This window comes from Myotis daubentonii, chromosome 17 (assembly GCF_963259705.1).
Source record: "Myotis daubentonii chromosome 17, mMyoDau2.1, whole genome shotgun sequence".
In the NCBI taxonomy this organism is placed as follows: domain Eukaryota; kingdom Metazoa; phylum Chordata; class Mammalia; order Chiroptera; family Vespertilionidae; genus Myotis; species Myotis daubentonii.
The window spans coordinates 42,610,336-42,624,776 of record NC_081856.1 but is presented as its reverse complement, the minus strand read 5'-3'; the positions used below and the strand labels follow the sequence as shown (position 1 = coordinate 42,624,776).

Genomic DNA, 14,441 nt, shown 5'->3' with positions numbered 1-14,441 from the left:
TTCCTCTTATATCACATCTTTGATCAATTGGAAGTGCCTGCCTAAAGTGCTGTGTTGAAAAGATTTTGGAGCCAAGTCCTATAGCTCAGTAGGAAAATTGCCATGATTGGTTAGCAATGAACAGAAACTAGGAGAGTATCAACACATGGGCCACATATTTGACATTCCGGATTTTGTACAGAATTGTGTATTGGAAGTGTATCCCAAGAGAGAAAATCTGATAATCAGAGGCAAAAGATCAACTCCTGCTTGTATATTTCTTTTGGGCCAGGCTGATGGACTCAAATATTAGGGTCCCAGTAACAGTTATAGAATCCAAATAATAAAAATTTGGAATGAACAATAAAACCATCTCTATAATTCAGTTACCCATGTTTCCCTGGGTGACAATGATCATGTTCTTCAATCTTGCATCTGTCCCTTCATACATATGAGGATAATTCTAATTACATTTCAGGTGAAAACGTGCAGAGCAAATGAGTGTGTAGAAAGCCACAACAATTTTTGTTAAAACTGCCTTTTGAAGTATCTGAAATAATTTTCCTTATTCAAGTGGTACAAATGAAATGCATGCTTCTAAAATGAGTTTTATTGAAGTGCTAATTCACAAACAAACATTCATATTTTACCTTGCCAAGAGAAATATAGAACTTCTTCATAATGACAGCATTGTCATCTTCAATGACAGGAGGTGGTGGAGTGGGCACTTTTCTCGTGATCCAGGGAGAAAAAGCTTTATCTAGTGTGATATTCATGCCTGATCTACTCCATCTCACTTGCGAGACCAATTTTGCTAACCTGCATTTTAGAAAGCATACAAATTTGAAGCAAGTTTAAAATATGGTGGAAAAAACACTAAAACTTTATTTTATGTATTCAAGCTAATCTGCCTTCCTAACTCTGCAAGATGATTCTCTTAGGATCTGCTCAAATTAATAGCTTATTCATGGAACTTCAAATTAATAATGATCGTTTTAACTTATTTTATTTATATTTTAAAAATGACTGTTATAAGCAAAGGTCATATTTTAGTAAAGCTTCAGAATGTTTTGGGTACTTATACTTTAAAAGTCAGGGCTCAGAAAAGATAAACTTGGCTCTGCACCATAACATTCTGTCTTTTACATGACACGCTTACTTCCAGTTTGTAATACCCTACACATAAATGCCATTATCACCTGATAAATAATTTAAAAATATATAATGATTAAAGAAGCACAACTGAAGTACATTTCTTATGTCCCATTTCTGTGAAATCTCTTTGGAAAAGTTACATGGTTTTTACCAATGCTCTATAATTCTTATACTATAGCAACTGGGATTCACACGCCAATGGATTTAAATGAATTTCATTAAGAAAGTACAAAAAAATAATTTTGAGTAAAAAAAAAAAAAGTCAGCACTTAAAAAATATGTACACTAATGAGACTACAATACCTGTATTCAAAATAGCAATCACTTTCCAGAAAGGCTGGAAGTCTTTCTTTTTTGATCCACTGAATGCCTTGTTCACGATTCAGACACTATTCAAGGACAAGTGAGGAAGAAAAACAAGGTCAAGGAATAATCAACTTTTAGGAAAATTAGTGCCTCATCCCTGGGGCAACAGTGACCTCCAGCTACTACTAGGAGCTCTGCCCCTCTACTTTCTGTTCGCATACGGGCAAGAACCCCGAGTCACAGATCTGAAGCCACTTCTTGCCTTAGTCTAGTGCTTCTTTAATTCTCTTAACAAACCTGCATCAACTATTACCTCCATTTTACAGGTTAACAAACTGAATCCAGACTTAAGTTACTACTGAAGGGGGAGGAATGAGATAAAACTCAGTCAATCTTAGTATCTTCATAATCATAACATGGATTTAAAAGAACCCCTTATCAGAAAAAGCTAACCAGAACACTTGGTAAGGCTACTGTGGTCACTGAAGGCCTGTTGTCCTTCCAGTTTTAGGAAATTTTGTTAAATATTTCCATCCCCAGCCTGGAGCTACAAAGCTAAGTAAGAAAGATAAGACCATGTCCTTAAGGAGCATGCACATGATTCAACAGTTAATAATAGTTGAGTGCTGCAAAGGCCCTAAGTCCACGCTTCTGTGGGAGGTCACATGGGCACTAAAACAGCAGATTTCCAGAAGAACATGCCACTCAGCCTCTGACCTGCAGCATGCTTAGCAAGGTTGAAGAGGAGGGGAGCCGGAGAGGAACCAAAGATACATTTATTACAACTACATCACAGGCTGAGCTTCCAGAGATGGTAGAAGAAGGATGAACAAGTAGGCAGGGGCCTGGTTATGAATAGTCTTTAAATAACATTAAGGAGTTTACATTTTATCTTGAGGCTGTGAGGGCCATACAATATGATGAAAGAGTAACTAGTTTGCTATTCATCCTAAAACATTTACTCACTATTGGTTCTATTTTGCCTTATATTCACTTTTTCCAGAATTCTAAAGAATGTGAGTACCTTAGACACTAAACAAATGCTACTAACAAGTAAAACTACCCATAGAGTACATAGCTCAGTGAGGCAATGTGTCAGCCTTTATGTGGCTTCCATTGGTCACCTGCTGAGCGGGGGGGGGGGGGGGGGGGGGAGGACCTTTTTCTGCCAAGGGCCATTTGGATATTTATAACATCATTCGTGGGCCATACAAAATTATCAACTTAAAAATTATGTTGCTGTGAACAAAACTCCTAGGTTTATTGAATTTTGAGTCCCACCTGCGGTGGCCTGGGCAGGGCCAGACCAAATGATGAGGCCCGCGGGCCAGACATTTCCCACCCCTGTGCTAAAGCAAAAGTTGTGATGTGATGTTAACATCAGGGTCAACACAGAGCACTGCTAATTCATGAGGAAATTGGAGGCTCACATCGCAGTGCTGCCAACATCTGATAATCTGATGCTCTAGGTACACCTGTGCTTAACACTGCCGACATGTGGCATGAAGGACTGGAAAACTGAGCAAACCATGGTTTCTTCCTGTTCAGCAAAAATACACCCATTTGCCTTCACCAAAGACTGTCTTCTGGGTAATGAAATAATAATAGAAGAAACCCTGGAAATAGTCAGCACCTGAAAGGTAGAATCTTGTTGACTACTCATTGCTTATCATTGAGATATAAAGGGTTTGGATCTTGTACTTAGAAAGACTGCACATTGGCCTCTACATACACACTGACAACCATACGAAACTCTGAATTCTCATTAGCAATGCATTCAATGGCACCAGACTACATATGAAGATCAAGATAAACCCTTGAGACATTCCACAAGGTTTTCGAACTAGTCAGTTCATGCAAAATCAATTTGTATAACATTTACCTCATGAACACTTCACCTATAACTCGTCCCCTTTTAAATGTTTTTGCATCTATTTGACCTAAAAATTAAATGAAAAGTTTAAAAATCAAATCAAAATTGAAGAAAAGTCTTTAAACTGCCAAAAAGATATATCCCTTCAAGGGGTTTACAAGTATATCAAGACAAAAAAAATACAAAACAATCCTGCAAAACATAAAATGATGCCTTAATACTTACTAGAAAGTAATTTATCTAAGGTAAAATTATTTAATTTTTAAAGTAAAAAAAAATGAGTTGGTTAAGAAACAAAAAGAGATAACCAAAGATTAGGGAAAACTGGTTGTATGTAAATCATTCTAGAACTATTTCCAAGAACTATTTCTCTAAAATGCCTCCAGGATTAGATTAATAGAGATGATATTTAGATGTACAGGCAACCAAATAAAGCCTGGCTATCTGCCAATAGATTATTTTGTTTAGTCAGATTTATTGTGGTATAAATTACATACAATAAAATTTATTCTTTTTAGGGTAGAGTTTTACAAGTTTTGACAAATACATAGGCATGTAACTGTGATTATATCAAGATACAGAATAGTTCCAACATCCCCCAAACATACTCGTGCCACTTTGCAGTCATTGTCTCCCTCTAACCCCAGTCCCTAGCAACCATGGATTGTTTTTCTGCCTCTATAATTTTGCCTTTTCCAGAATGCCATATAAATGGAATCAACATAGCATACAGCCTTTGACTCTGGCTTCTTTCATTTAGCATAATGCATTTGAGATTGATCGGTGTTCTTCTATGTGTCACTAGTTCATTCTTTTTCATTGCTCAGTAGTACTCACTGTATGGAGGAAGCATAGTTTATTTAACCACTTCCCAGTTAAAAGAAATCTGGGTTGCTTCTAGTTTTTGGTGATTATGAATAAAGCAATTATAAACGTTTAAATATAGGTTTTGTGGGACTATAACTGTTCAATTCTCTTGGGTAACACACAGGAGTGGGAGAAGTAGGTAGTAGGGTATATGTTTAACTTAGAACTATGAAACTGTTTCCCAAAATGGAATCGTCACCAGCAATGTAAGCGTTCTAGTTGATCAGCATCCTGGGCAGCATTTGGTATTGCCAGTCTTTGCTGCTTATTCTACTCATTCTAATAGTTATGTAGAAACAGTTAAATACGATTTGCGTGTGTTTGTGTACTATCTTTTTTTATAACAGCTTTATTTATATATAATTCCCATTCGGTACAAATCACCCATTTGAAGTATAAAGCCCAATGGTTTTTAGTATATTCACAAACTCTCACCGCAAATGAAGAACTTTTGCATCACCCTTCATTATAGCAGTCACTCTCCATCTCACTCCAACTTCCTTACCCCCCACTCCTCCATGTTGATAGTGAATATGAGTAAATATCGTATCTTTTCATATGCATATTGGTCATTTGTACATCTTTTGGGGAGAAATGTCTATGTACATCCTTGGTCCATTCTTCAATTGGGTTGTCTTTTTATTGTTCAGTGTAAGAGTTCTTTACCCCGTTAGATATGTCTTTATCAGATATATGACTTACAAACACTTTCTCTGATTTGGGGTTATCTTTTCACTTTCTTGGTAGTGTCCTTTGGATATAAAAGTTTTTAATTTTTATTTATCTGTGTATGTTTTTCTTGTGCTGCTTATGCTTTTGGTGTCATATCTAAAAAAAAGAATAATGCCTATACCAGGTTTTAAAGATTTATGCCTATTTCTCCTAAAACATAATGCAGCCTGGCCAGCATGATTCAGTGTTTGAACCAGGAGATCACAGTTCAATTCCCAGTCAGGGCACATGCCCAGGTTGTGGGCTCAATCCCCAGTGTGGGGTGTGCAGGAGACAGCTGATCAATGATTCTCTCTCATCATTGATGTTTCTATTTTTCTCTCCCTCTCCCTTCCTCTCTGAAATCAATAAAAATATATTTTAAAAATAAAATATAATACATTATCTTTTTTGCCTTGTTGGATTCAATTTCCTTATTTTTTGTGTCTATGTTCACAAGAGACATTAATGTGCAGGCTCTTCTTTTTCTTGAAATTTCCTTATCTAGCATCACAATAATGCTGGCACATAACCATCTCTAAATGTTTGATAGAATTCACCAGTGAAATCATCTGGACCTGGAGTTTTCTTTGTGGGAAAATATACATATATTTTTTTAAGACTTATTTTTTTATTTTTGTTAATCCTCACCCAAAGATACTTTTTCCATTGATTTTGATAATGAGTGGAAGGGAGGGAGAAAGGGGGAGAGAGAGACACAGACACACACTGATTAGTTGCCTCCCGCATGTGCCCTGACCAGGGGGTTGGGGATTGAACCTGCAACCCAGGTACATGTCCTTGTCTGGGAATCAAACCCGTGACCCGTCGGTGCACCAGCCAATGTTCTAACCACTTAGCAACACCAGCCACAGCAAGAGTTATTTTTTTTAGAGTTGTTTTAGGTTTACAACAAAATTGAGAGGAAGCTACAGAGATTTCCCAGATACCCCCTGTCCCACACATGCATAGTCTCCCCATTATCGACATCACTCACTAGAATGGTACAGTTTTTACCAAGGATGAACCCTCAGTGACTCACCATAATCACCCAACTGTCTGTTCAGCAAGATATAAACTCAAATGCACTTTCTTACCATAACACTGTAGTTGATGTTAATGGTCTCAGCTTTATATGGGTCACTCATCTGAGCAGGTTTAATATCATTCTGTGCTTTTCTTACAACATCATAGATGGGATTGCGAGGTTGCTGGCGTTGTAGAATTTTTTTCAGCTGCTTTTCCAGAAGTTGTGGAGCATTGTTAACTACTTCAAAAACTCCATAATTCACATTAAACCTAATTGCCTCTGAAAAGGTCTGCAAAGTAAATTGTGGAAATATGTCTTAACATTTTTAAAAACCAGAAACTCAGTTTTCAAGACTTGATATTTACATATACAGTACACACACACACACACACACACACACACACACATTTTTGTGTTTTTAATCCTTTCCTCTTCCCTTTAGGAGCATGGAAATCTACTGACTACAGGTAAGGGAGCCCACTCAATCCTTTCTTCCCAGTGTACTTTTGCCATGAGATAAGTGTCAGGGTGCATCATAGCAGCAATGTCCTTTGCATAAGCATCTTACCTCTGTGCTTCTTTATCACTGGAAATAACTACATGCTTGGTCTCTATGAGCAACATTATTCCTTTAGAAGTGGGTGGATTGCTAGGGAAGAACGAGTAAAAGAAGAATAATACTCCTGCTGTCTTCTTCATCTCCAGGAGCCATTGGTTGCCTCCAGCACACGCCCCTACCCTGGCCAAGGAGCTAAAGTCTCCCTTAGTCCAAAGGAGAAAATTAAGTACAATATGTTCTTCATTTAAGACTATTTCAACACCATTCCTCCCACTGAGACAAAAAAAAAGTGAAAGATACCATTCTGAGCTTTTCTCAGTAATTACTAAATGCTGCCAACTTTTATTTAAAGGCAGTCAGTTAACGTACAACAGTCACGAGTCTTGAGTCTGCCTGCTTGCCAGTGAGTAGCACTGACTATGGGCAAATCATTGACATGATGGGGCTCCATTTCCATCACAAGTGAAGGGTGGGTTTCGCTGTGTCTTTTCCCACTTTGCCCTCCAAACCTAGAATCAGGTCCCCTTTTCAGAACATTAGTTTGTTTTAAGATACCTTCAGTGAGCTGCCTACTCATGTGGATTAATTTCTATTTCTAGCCAGGTTGTAAAAGACCTTAAACCCTTCCCCTTGGATTGGTCACTGTCCTCGGGGCAACATTAATTTTTTTTCAAATTTTACTAAGAGATTGCTAGATATACTATAATTAAAATCTAATAAATGGCAGGATATTGTAAAATTAGAGTTAAAAATATATGTGTATGTATAAAAACCCATAATGTTTCTGCATATATATTTTACTTATTTACCTACTCATTCATTTTATTGTCAGATGATAGTACATGTCTAAAGTCTCACTATCTCCCTACGGAATTTAAAGTACACGGACAAATAGTGTTCAATATGAATGTCAGTCCTCAGTTTGAAAGGGCTCAGAGCTAAGATTTGCCCTCAAAATGACAAGTGTTGCTCAATGGATAAGCAATAATATTTAGCAGTAAACTGTGAGTAAGGTTTCTTCAATAAATATATTTCATGGGTTGCCCACTGCATTTGTCTTTCAATCATGGGATTCAAACAGACATATCTAAAAGTCAAATATTATCTCTGAAACTGACTATCAGTAGACTAAACAGATTTTTGGTCAGTGCACATGCCCAGGTTTGGGGCTCAATCCCCAGTAAGGGGTATGCAGGAGGCAGCCCATCAACGGTTCTCTCCCATCATTGATATTTCTCTCTCTCTCCCTCTCCCTCTCCCTTCATCTCTCTAAAAATCAATAAAAACGTATTTTAAAATAAAAATAAAAATATTTAAAAAGCCCAGTTAGAGTAGATCTCTAAAGGTCCTTAATAGCACTATGATTCTTAATTTCTCAAAGTACCAAATAACTGACTCAGAGCTTCTCCCAGTTCACATATTTCAATAACAAAACTTTTGAATGAGCAAATGCCAATTATTGTCTTAAGCTAAGAGGATACAAGATGAATTAAATATTGTTTCTGCCCTTGAAAAAACAAGTACATGGTTACTGATTTTTCCTTAAGATGAAAAGAGTAAACAAAATACTGAAATACTAAGTTGAGAAATTAATGTAACATGCACATGTTAAAGGGGAAATCTTTCCACAAAGATCACAGTGGTAATACTATCTAGCTTAGTTATTATACTTTACAAGGGTTTCAGCTAAACCACAATCATCTAGAAAAGGATTAGCAGAATAAGTCAGTGGAAGTAATGCTGGGCAAATTCACTTTTCGGAAATTTATCATATAAAGGGGTTTTTTATGAAATAATCCCTAAGTGCCTTCCACATTTGATACTCCATCAGTCCATGATTGTCTCTCCAGAAAAATAAAAAAAGACTTTCTGCTCTCTAATAAGATCACCCAACTCCACTGTTCCTTTGTTAGTTCATTCATTTCTTCAATAAGTATTTATTGGATCCTTATTAAATAGTAGGATAGGTGATATGTTGCTACATTTAGTGGGCCACGCCAGAGCATCCTCCATAAAGCCCCAACTCAAATGTATGAGACACGGACCCAGCCTCCAAGCGTGCTGATCTAACAGAGGAGAGGTGTGTGACGCACAGGGACCCTAAGCCCTCACCTGCAGCCAGCGCACAGGTGAAATCACGTTCACTAAAACTTATCTCCTGAAGACACCCATACAGTTCAATGTTGTCCTGTCTCTCAAGAAGTTGATCACAGTCAGTGTTTCTGCTAGTATTGAAACGGGTCGCTGATTCTTTTAGTTAGGGACCAGTTAAAAGCATTGGGCCTGTGCTTAAAGCTCATTATTCAAAAATATGTATTTTTCACACTAGAATCTCCTCCACATAAGATGACTACCCTGTGAGAGGCAAGAAGGATGCGACCCACGGAGGGAAATGGCAGGTCCTCGCCTTCCATCTCACACCTCCCCCAGGAATTCATGGTTTGGTACATGTGGTTTTATGGACTGGTACAACAGACAAAATCATCCTCACTTTTTATGTCACCTTTGCTCTCTCTGCAGAGCACAAATAATTCATTTTGAGTAATAATGCATGAATACTGCAACTCCACTTTAACACATAAAAGCTACAATAGAAGTATGTACAGCCCTGCCGGTGTGGCTCAGTGGCTGAGCGTCGACCCAAACACCAAGAGGTCACCAGTTCAATTCCTGGTCAGGGCACACGCCCAGATTGCAGGCTCAATCCCCCATGAGGGGTCAGCAGAAGGCAGCCAATCAGTGTTTCTTTCTCATCGATGTTTCTATCTCTCCCTCTCCTCTCTCTCAAAAAAACAATAAAAACACTTCTTTTTTTAAAAAAAAAAGAAGTATATACAATCTAGAGTGATGACACAAAAAGATTCATGAACTAGCTTTAGGGAATAAGGAGGTGTGTAGAGAAAGTTGAGTCTTGAAGAATGAGTTGGCATTCTCATCTGCTAGAGAAGAGAGAGAAGGGAATTCAGCAAAAGAAATAGCAAATGCCTCGAGGCACTAGAGCACAAAAGAATGGAGCATCTGTGAAGAATGCAAGCAGCCTGACATTGCTGAAGCTTGGTATTCCAGGCGAGGAGAACAGGACACCAGCCTGGAGAGAACAGCAGAGGACAGATGCATCAGGGACCTCCTAGTGTGTGCTGTAGCTCTCAGCTCACTCTCCCACATCAGCGGTTCTCGGAGTATGTGCCTGGACCAGCAGCGGCAGCATCACCTGGGAACCTGCTAGGAACGCCAATTCTCAGGTCCCTCCCTCTAAGAAGAAACTGGGGCTGGGACCCAGTACTCTGTGTTCAACGAGCCCTCCGGTGATTCTGACCCACGCTCCCGTTTGAGAACCATTGCTTTAGGATGGTGGGGAGCCATGGAATCCAGGTTACGACAAGTGTCAAAGCCTCCTGCTGACAGTTACTTTACTGACTCCCGTGTGTATTCATGTATGGGCGGAGGGGTAGCCGTCTCTATTTTACACAAGGAGAAAGCCCTGGTCTTTCATTATTATGCAAAATCCTCCCATCTGCTTAAAAAGAATCTCACACATTGAGTCCTTTGTTTTCACCATTTCTAAGCTTATCTGTAAGACTCCCCAAATTAGCTTAGTATGTGACTGTAAATAATGACAGGGAAGGTGGGGGAGATAGAAATGAGTGTTGGAGGAGGTCTGAGGAGGCCGATTTAGAAAACACTCTACTCTGAATCATGTAACAGGACAGATCTTCAGTTTGAGCCTCAAACCCCATTCTCCACAAGCTGTTACGGACTGCCTGCTCTTTCCCTTACTTACTTTTCTTATTTCAAGGGTATCGTTTTCTAAATGTTCTAAAATGAATTGACCTGAAGGTGCTGAAAGCTAACTTTGTGGTGCCAGCCATCCGTGTGAGAAAAATATTTTCACAAAAGAAACAAGTGCAGGAAAATATTTTTGCCACAATAAACTGCTGGTTCCACATTTCTTTGAAAAGAGGGGAGGGGACACCCCTGTGAATAATTAGTGATGGGCTTACACTGCCAGCCCCAGCACCACTGAAACTTATAGGGTGCCAAATTATGTAGCTGAACAATATTTAAATTAAAAACTAATGACTAGGTTAATTTAATACATGTTCATCTCTGGCCCAACTCTGTCTCTGCTAATTGAGCTCCAAAATCTATATTTTTAACATGCATACTACTCAGTGAATGAAAAACATCTGAACCCTTGAATATAACAAGTCAGTTACCAATAACAACTTCTTTTAATCTAAATTTTATTGTCATTTTAGATGTTTAACCATAAACTATTTACTGGACTATTTGCCAATGGGATGAAAGGAATAATGTGCCACATAAAATGCATAGAAAATATCCTCAGTTGATAAAATGAGTTACGCGAATAATCTGAGTGCTTTGTGTTTGAGCTACAATGCTCATCACCCATAAGCACATACTAGAGCTCCACCAACACCTTTAACCAATCTCTGAGTTGTTACATTCTGTCAGGGGATGACCCAAGCCCTTCATCCTCCTTCATCCCACTCACTCATTCTCCAAATCTATACCCTTTCTCTCTCCTTTCTCTCTCACCCCTTACTGAACAACCCGTCAAACATATATAACTCTCTCATAAAGCTGTAAGAAATTATAATAGTTTACAGATTTTTTTTAAAAAAAATAAAGTGTGGAGAATCCGTCCAAAGAAAAAAAGAAGTTATGGTAAAATTCCAAAGGGACATAGCTAAGCACGGTCTGGCAAACACATGACATACCTATCCTTGCAGGGAGGGTACGGCCAGGCCACCCCTTCAGCTTCTGCAAACCATAAATGTCACAAACATTCTAAACCACCCACAGAGGACCAACCTAAATCGGTATGTGGGCTCATCAACTCAATCCCACAACAGTCACTGAGCATAAAACACACAAAATAAAACCAAGAGGGGAAAAAAAAATGTTTTCACACTATAGCCCAGAAGAAAACTTAATAAGCAAACACTTGTCCATAAAGAGTTGACAGCAAGAAACCTCCCAGACACCACATGAAAACAATATCTGAATGTGAACCTGGCGCCAGAACAAACGGAACGGAGTTATGAAAGCTGGGATTTGGAAAGTGCCATAATTATTTATAATCGCAGCAACTGTCCTGGATTCCCCTCGTCGAGAAAATAACGTGGAGGCAGGCTACCAGCCACCAATTCTGGATCTCACAGTGCGTCCCAAGGGTGCCATGGCGTAATGGAAAGAAACAGCGTAGGAGGAGGCGAGCCTGATTCCCAGGCCCACGTCTGCCACCATCCAGTTACGCTGGTACCAGAGACGGGACCCGTCCCTGAGCGGGTCTGCCTAGGGCTGGCCGGTAGGGTGTGGGTGCTTGACTTCATGCAGAAAAGATTTCACAATACAGGGCCAGGTGAGTTTAGGGGACGTGTGTTAAAGCTGGGAACGTGAAACAAGGAAGGGCTGCTTTGGCTAAGAAGTCAGAGAAAAGGGGGCCTTGGGTTCAGGCTCAGGGGGTTTGCCAGGGGTGAACTGTCACTGCCCATGGCTGCCCTGGTTGCAGGCCTCCTGGGGTCCCTTAGAGTTTAGGAGGTGCCTGCCTGTGGGGGAAGAAGGGGCGGGGAGAAGCAGGCATGCTCCTGGGAGAGAGAGCAGGCGCTGGGACCTTCGTTTGAGGGATTTTAAAGGATGAACGGTTAAGGAAGGTCTTAGGAGAGGATCTCAACAGAATATTCATCAGCTTTGTGCTGATGGACCAACATGAGGTTTATCCTCTAACTTCATTGTCCTTCAGTGTGGTTGGCAAATGGCACTAATTGGATTTCTGTCCCTGTCTCCCTGAGTACGGTGGCTGGGGAGGAGAAGTGCAAACCATTTACTCCTAAGCGTCCCTGGCTTAGGGAAGGTAGTATTTACTAGATGGCTGAACTGCTGTTCAACTATCTGTCTCGGTTTCCCTAGTCGGCTTGTCCTGGCTCACTAGCCTGTCTCAATGGGACCTTGGGCATGTCATCTTCTGACACAGAAGTATCAGAAATCTAGATGACCTAAGATTTTAGATTGAGAATCTAAAGACTTCGATTGTAGGGGAGTGTTGGGAGGGGGTGGTAGAGGAGGGGAGGCAGAAGAACAGAACATTAGAAGGCTTATTTATTTCTCCCCTCTAACATAAAAAATGTTTTTACAGAAGACTTATTTATTTCAAGTATCTTACATGGGAGATGTAGAAATAAAAACATAATCATCCTGAAGCAGCTCTGGGAGATACAGAAGCAAGGGACCCATCCTTGGTCTCGGGAAATTTACAATGTAGCCCCCGAGATAAAGTAAAGAGAAGGAATTAATCGCACGCTCTTTAGTTAGAGAAGTCTAATCTGCCACCCGATCCCTGAGTGCCCTGTAAGATATCTCCCCAGATGGCTTCCTCACCTGCACCTGACCACCTCCGGTCACGGGGCGTTCACTCCTTCACAAGCCAACCCATTCTCTTGTTAGAAAACCAGCTTTAGACGTCTTTCTTCTAGTGCGGACAAATAATCTCCTCAGAAATGCTGGAGGCCGTGGTTCTGCCCTCTAGCTTCATAGACTATGTCAACTCCTCTTCCTCAAGCAGATCCTCAAATATGTGGGGAAAGAGCTGCTCCATTCCAAGCCCCTGTGCATTCCCCAGCCAGGTTCAATACCCACACTTCTCTCAAGCCGTCCTCACCTACCGTGGTCTCCAGAGCATTCTTTAGCTGAGTCTACCCCAGGCCAGTTTGGCAGGACAACTCAGTATACGGCACCACGAACGGAACACGATATTCCAAATGTGGGCTGACAGTTATATCCAATTTGTAAAAAACAACATTTACTCCATGCTCCAGACTAATATTTTTCTTGATCTTAACTATACTTGTATTAACGCACCCTAAAAACCCATTAGCTTTGTTTGTTTTAGCCCATTTCAGAGGACCATGGTAAAAATGAGGCCAGATTCTGTAACAGATAGTCACCCACACTATCCGTTAATCCCTCTGCTGCCAGTTCTAGAGTCATGAAAGGGCAGTAGGGCAAGCTTCTGAGCCACATGGACCTGGGTGGACAGCCATTTACTAGCTCAGTGACCTAAAATTGGGAAAAAAGACTGGTTCACTGCAATGTTTCATTCAAGTCTAAAGTCTCTGATTTTTCAAAGTCAAAGCCAGTGACAGATTGGCGTGGCACAGATTATCCTCTAGACTAATAAATATCCACCCATCTAATTAAAGAGGGACTGATCCTCATGTTCCAGGAATAGAGGATGAGATGGCCTAGCTATGAAGGAAAAGGAAAGAGAAGTACGAGTTCTGGCCCAGGCACTTTATATATATCACCTCATTCATAACAAAAGGTAAGATAGCTCTATTGCTTTCACAGAGAAAAAAAATCAAGAAATTGAGGAATTAAGAAATGTGTCTAAGATCACAAGGGTGATGAGTGGAAGAGCTGGGCTGAAACACAGTTCTGCCTCACTCCTGTTACTACCCACTGCACTGGGAAGATTACATGGTTAAGGGAGGTGGGAGTACATGGTTAAGGGAGGCAGGATGGCTGTGTTAGGCACAAATCTACGAAGCTAGAGATAAAGCTAGAAAAGTTAGGTCGAGGCCAAATTGGAAAAGGTCTTGAATTCCGTACATAGGAATTTGGACTTCAATCTGTAGGCTATTGAGAGTCAACCCCTACTGGCTATGGTTAGTGAGCCATCCAAATATTTGAAAACTAATCTCAGAGACAATAATCAGGGCTTTAGAGATGTTTTAGAAAGCAGCATACGTTGGAGCGTGTGTTGGGTATATTGCTTTAGACGGAGTTGGGAGGGAAAGTTTTCTGAACAGGAGTGATTTAAGTCAGGAAGAAAGTGATACACATATCTGAGGGAAGAGTATTCCAGGCTGAAAAGCCCTAAGTACACTGGCATATTCCAGTTTGGGAAATGTAAAGGAGGCCAGTTAGGCTGGAAAAGA

At 40.1% G+C, this 14,441-nt stretch overlaps 1 protein-coding gene across 1 annotated transcript in view; it reads right to left on the bottom strand.

Annotated features, from left to right (window-relative positions):
- RGS22 (regulator of G protein signaling 22) overlaps positions 1–6,210 on the bottom strand; it is an 88,760-nt gene extending 82,550 nt beyond the window's left edge. The window contains exons 1-3 of the mRNA XM_059672848.1: positions 5,989–6,210; positions 1,438–1,523; positions 630–798 (exon numbers count right to left, since the gene is read on the bottom strand). Coding sequence (XP_059528831.1) covers positions 630–798; positions 1,438–1,523; positions 5,989–6,039 — 306 coding nt within the window. The 5' untranslated portion in view covers positions 6,040–6,210. The remainder of the gene's footprint in view (positions 1–629; positions 799–1,437; positions 1,524–5,988) is intronic.
- Between the last annotated feature and the right edge of the window lie 8,231 nt (positions 6,211–14,441).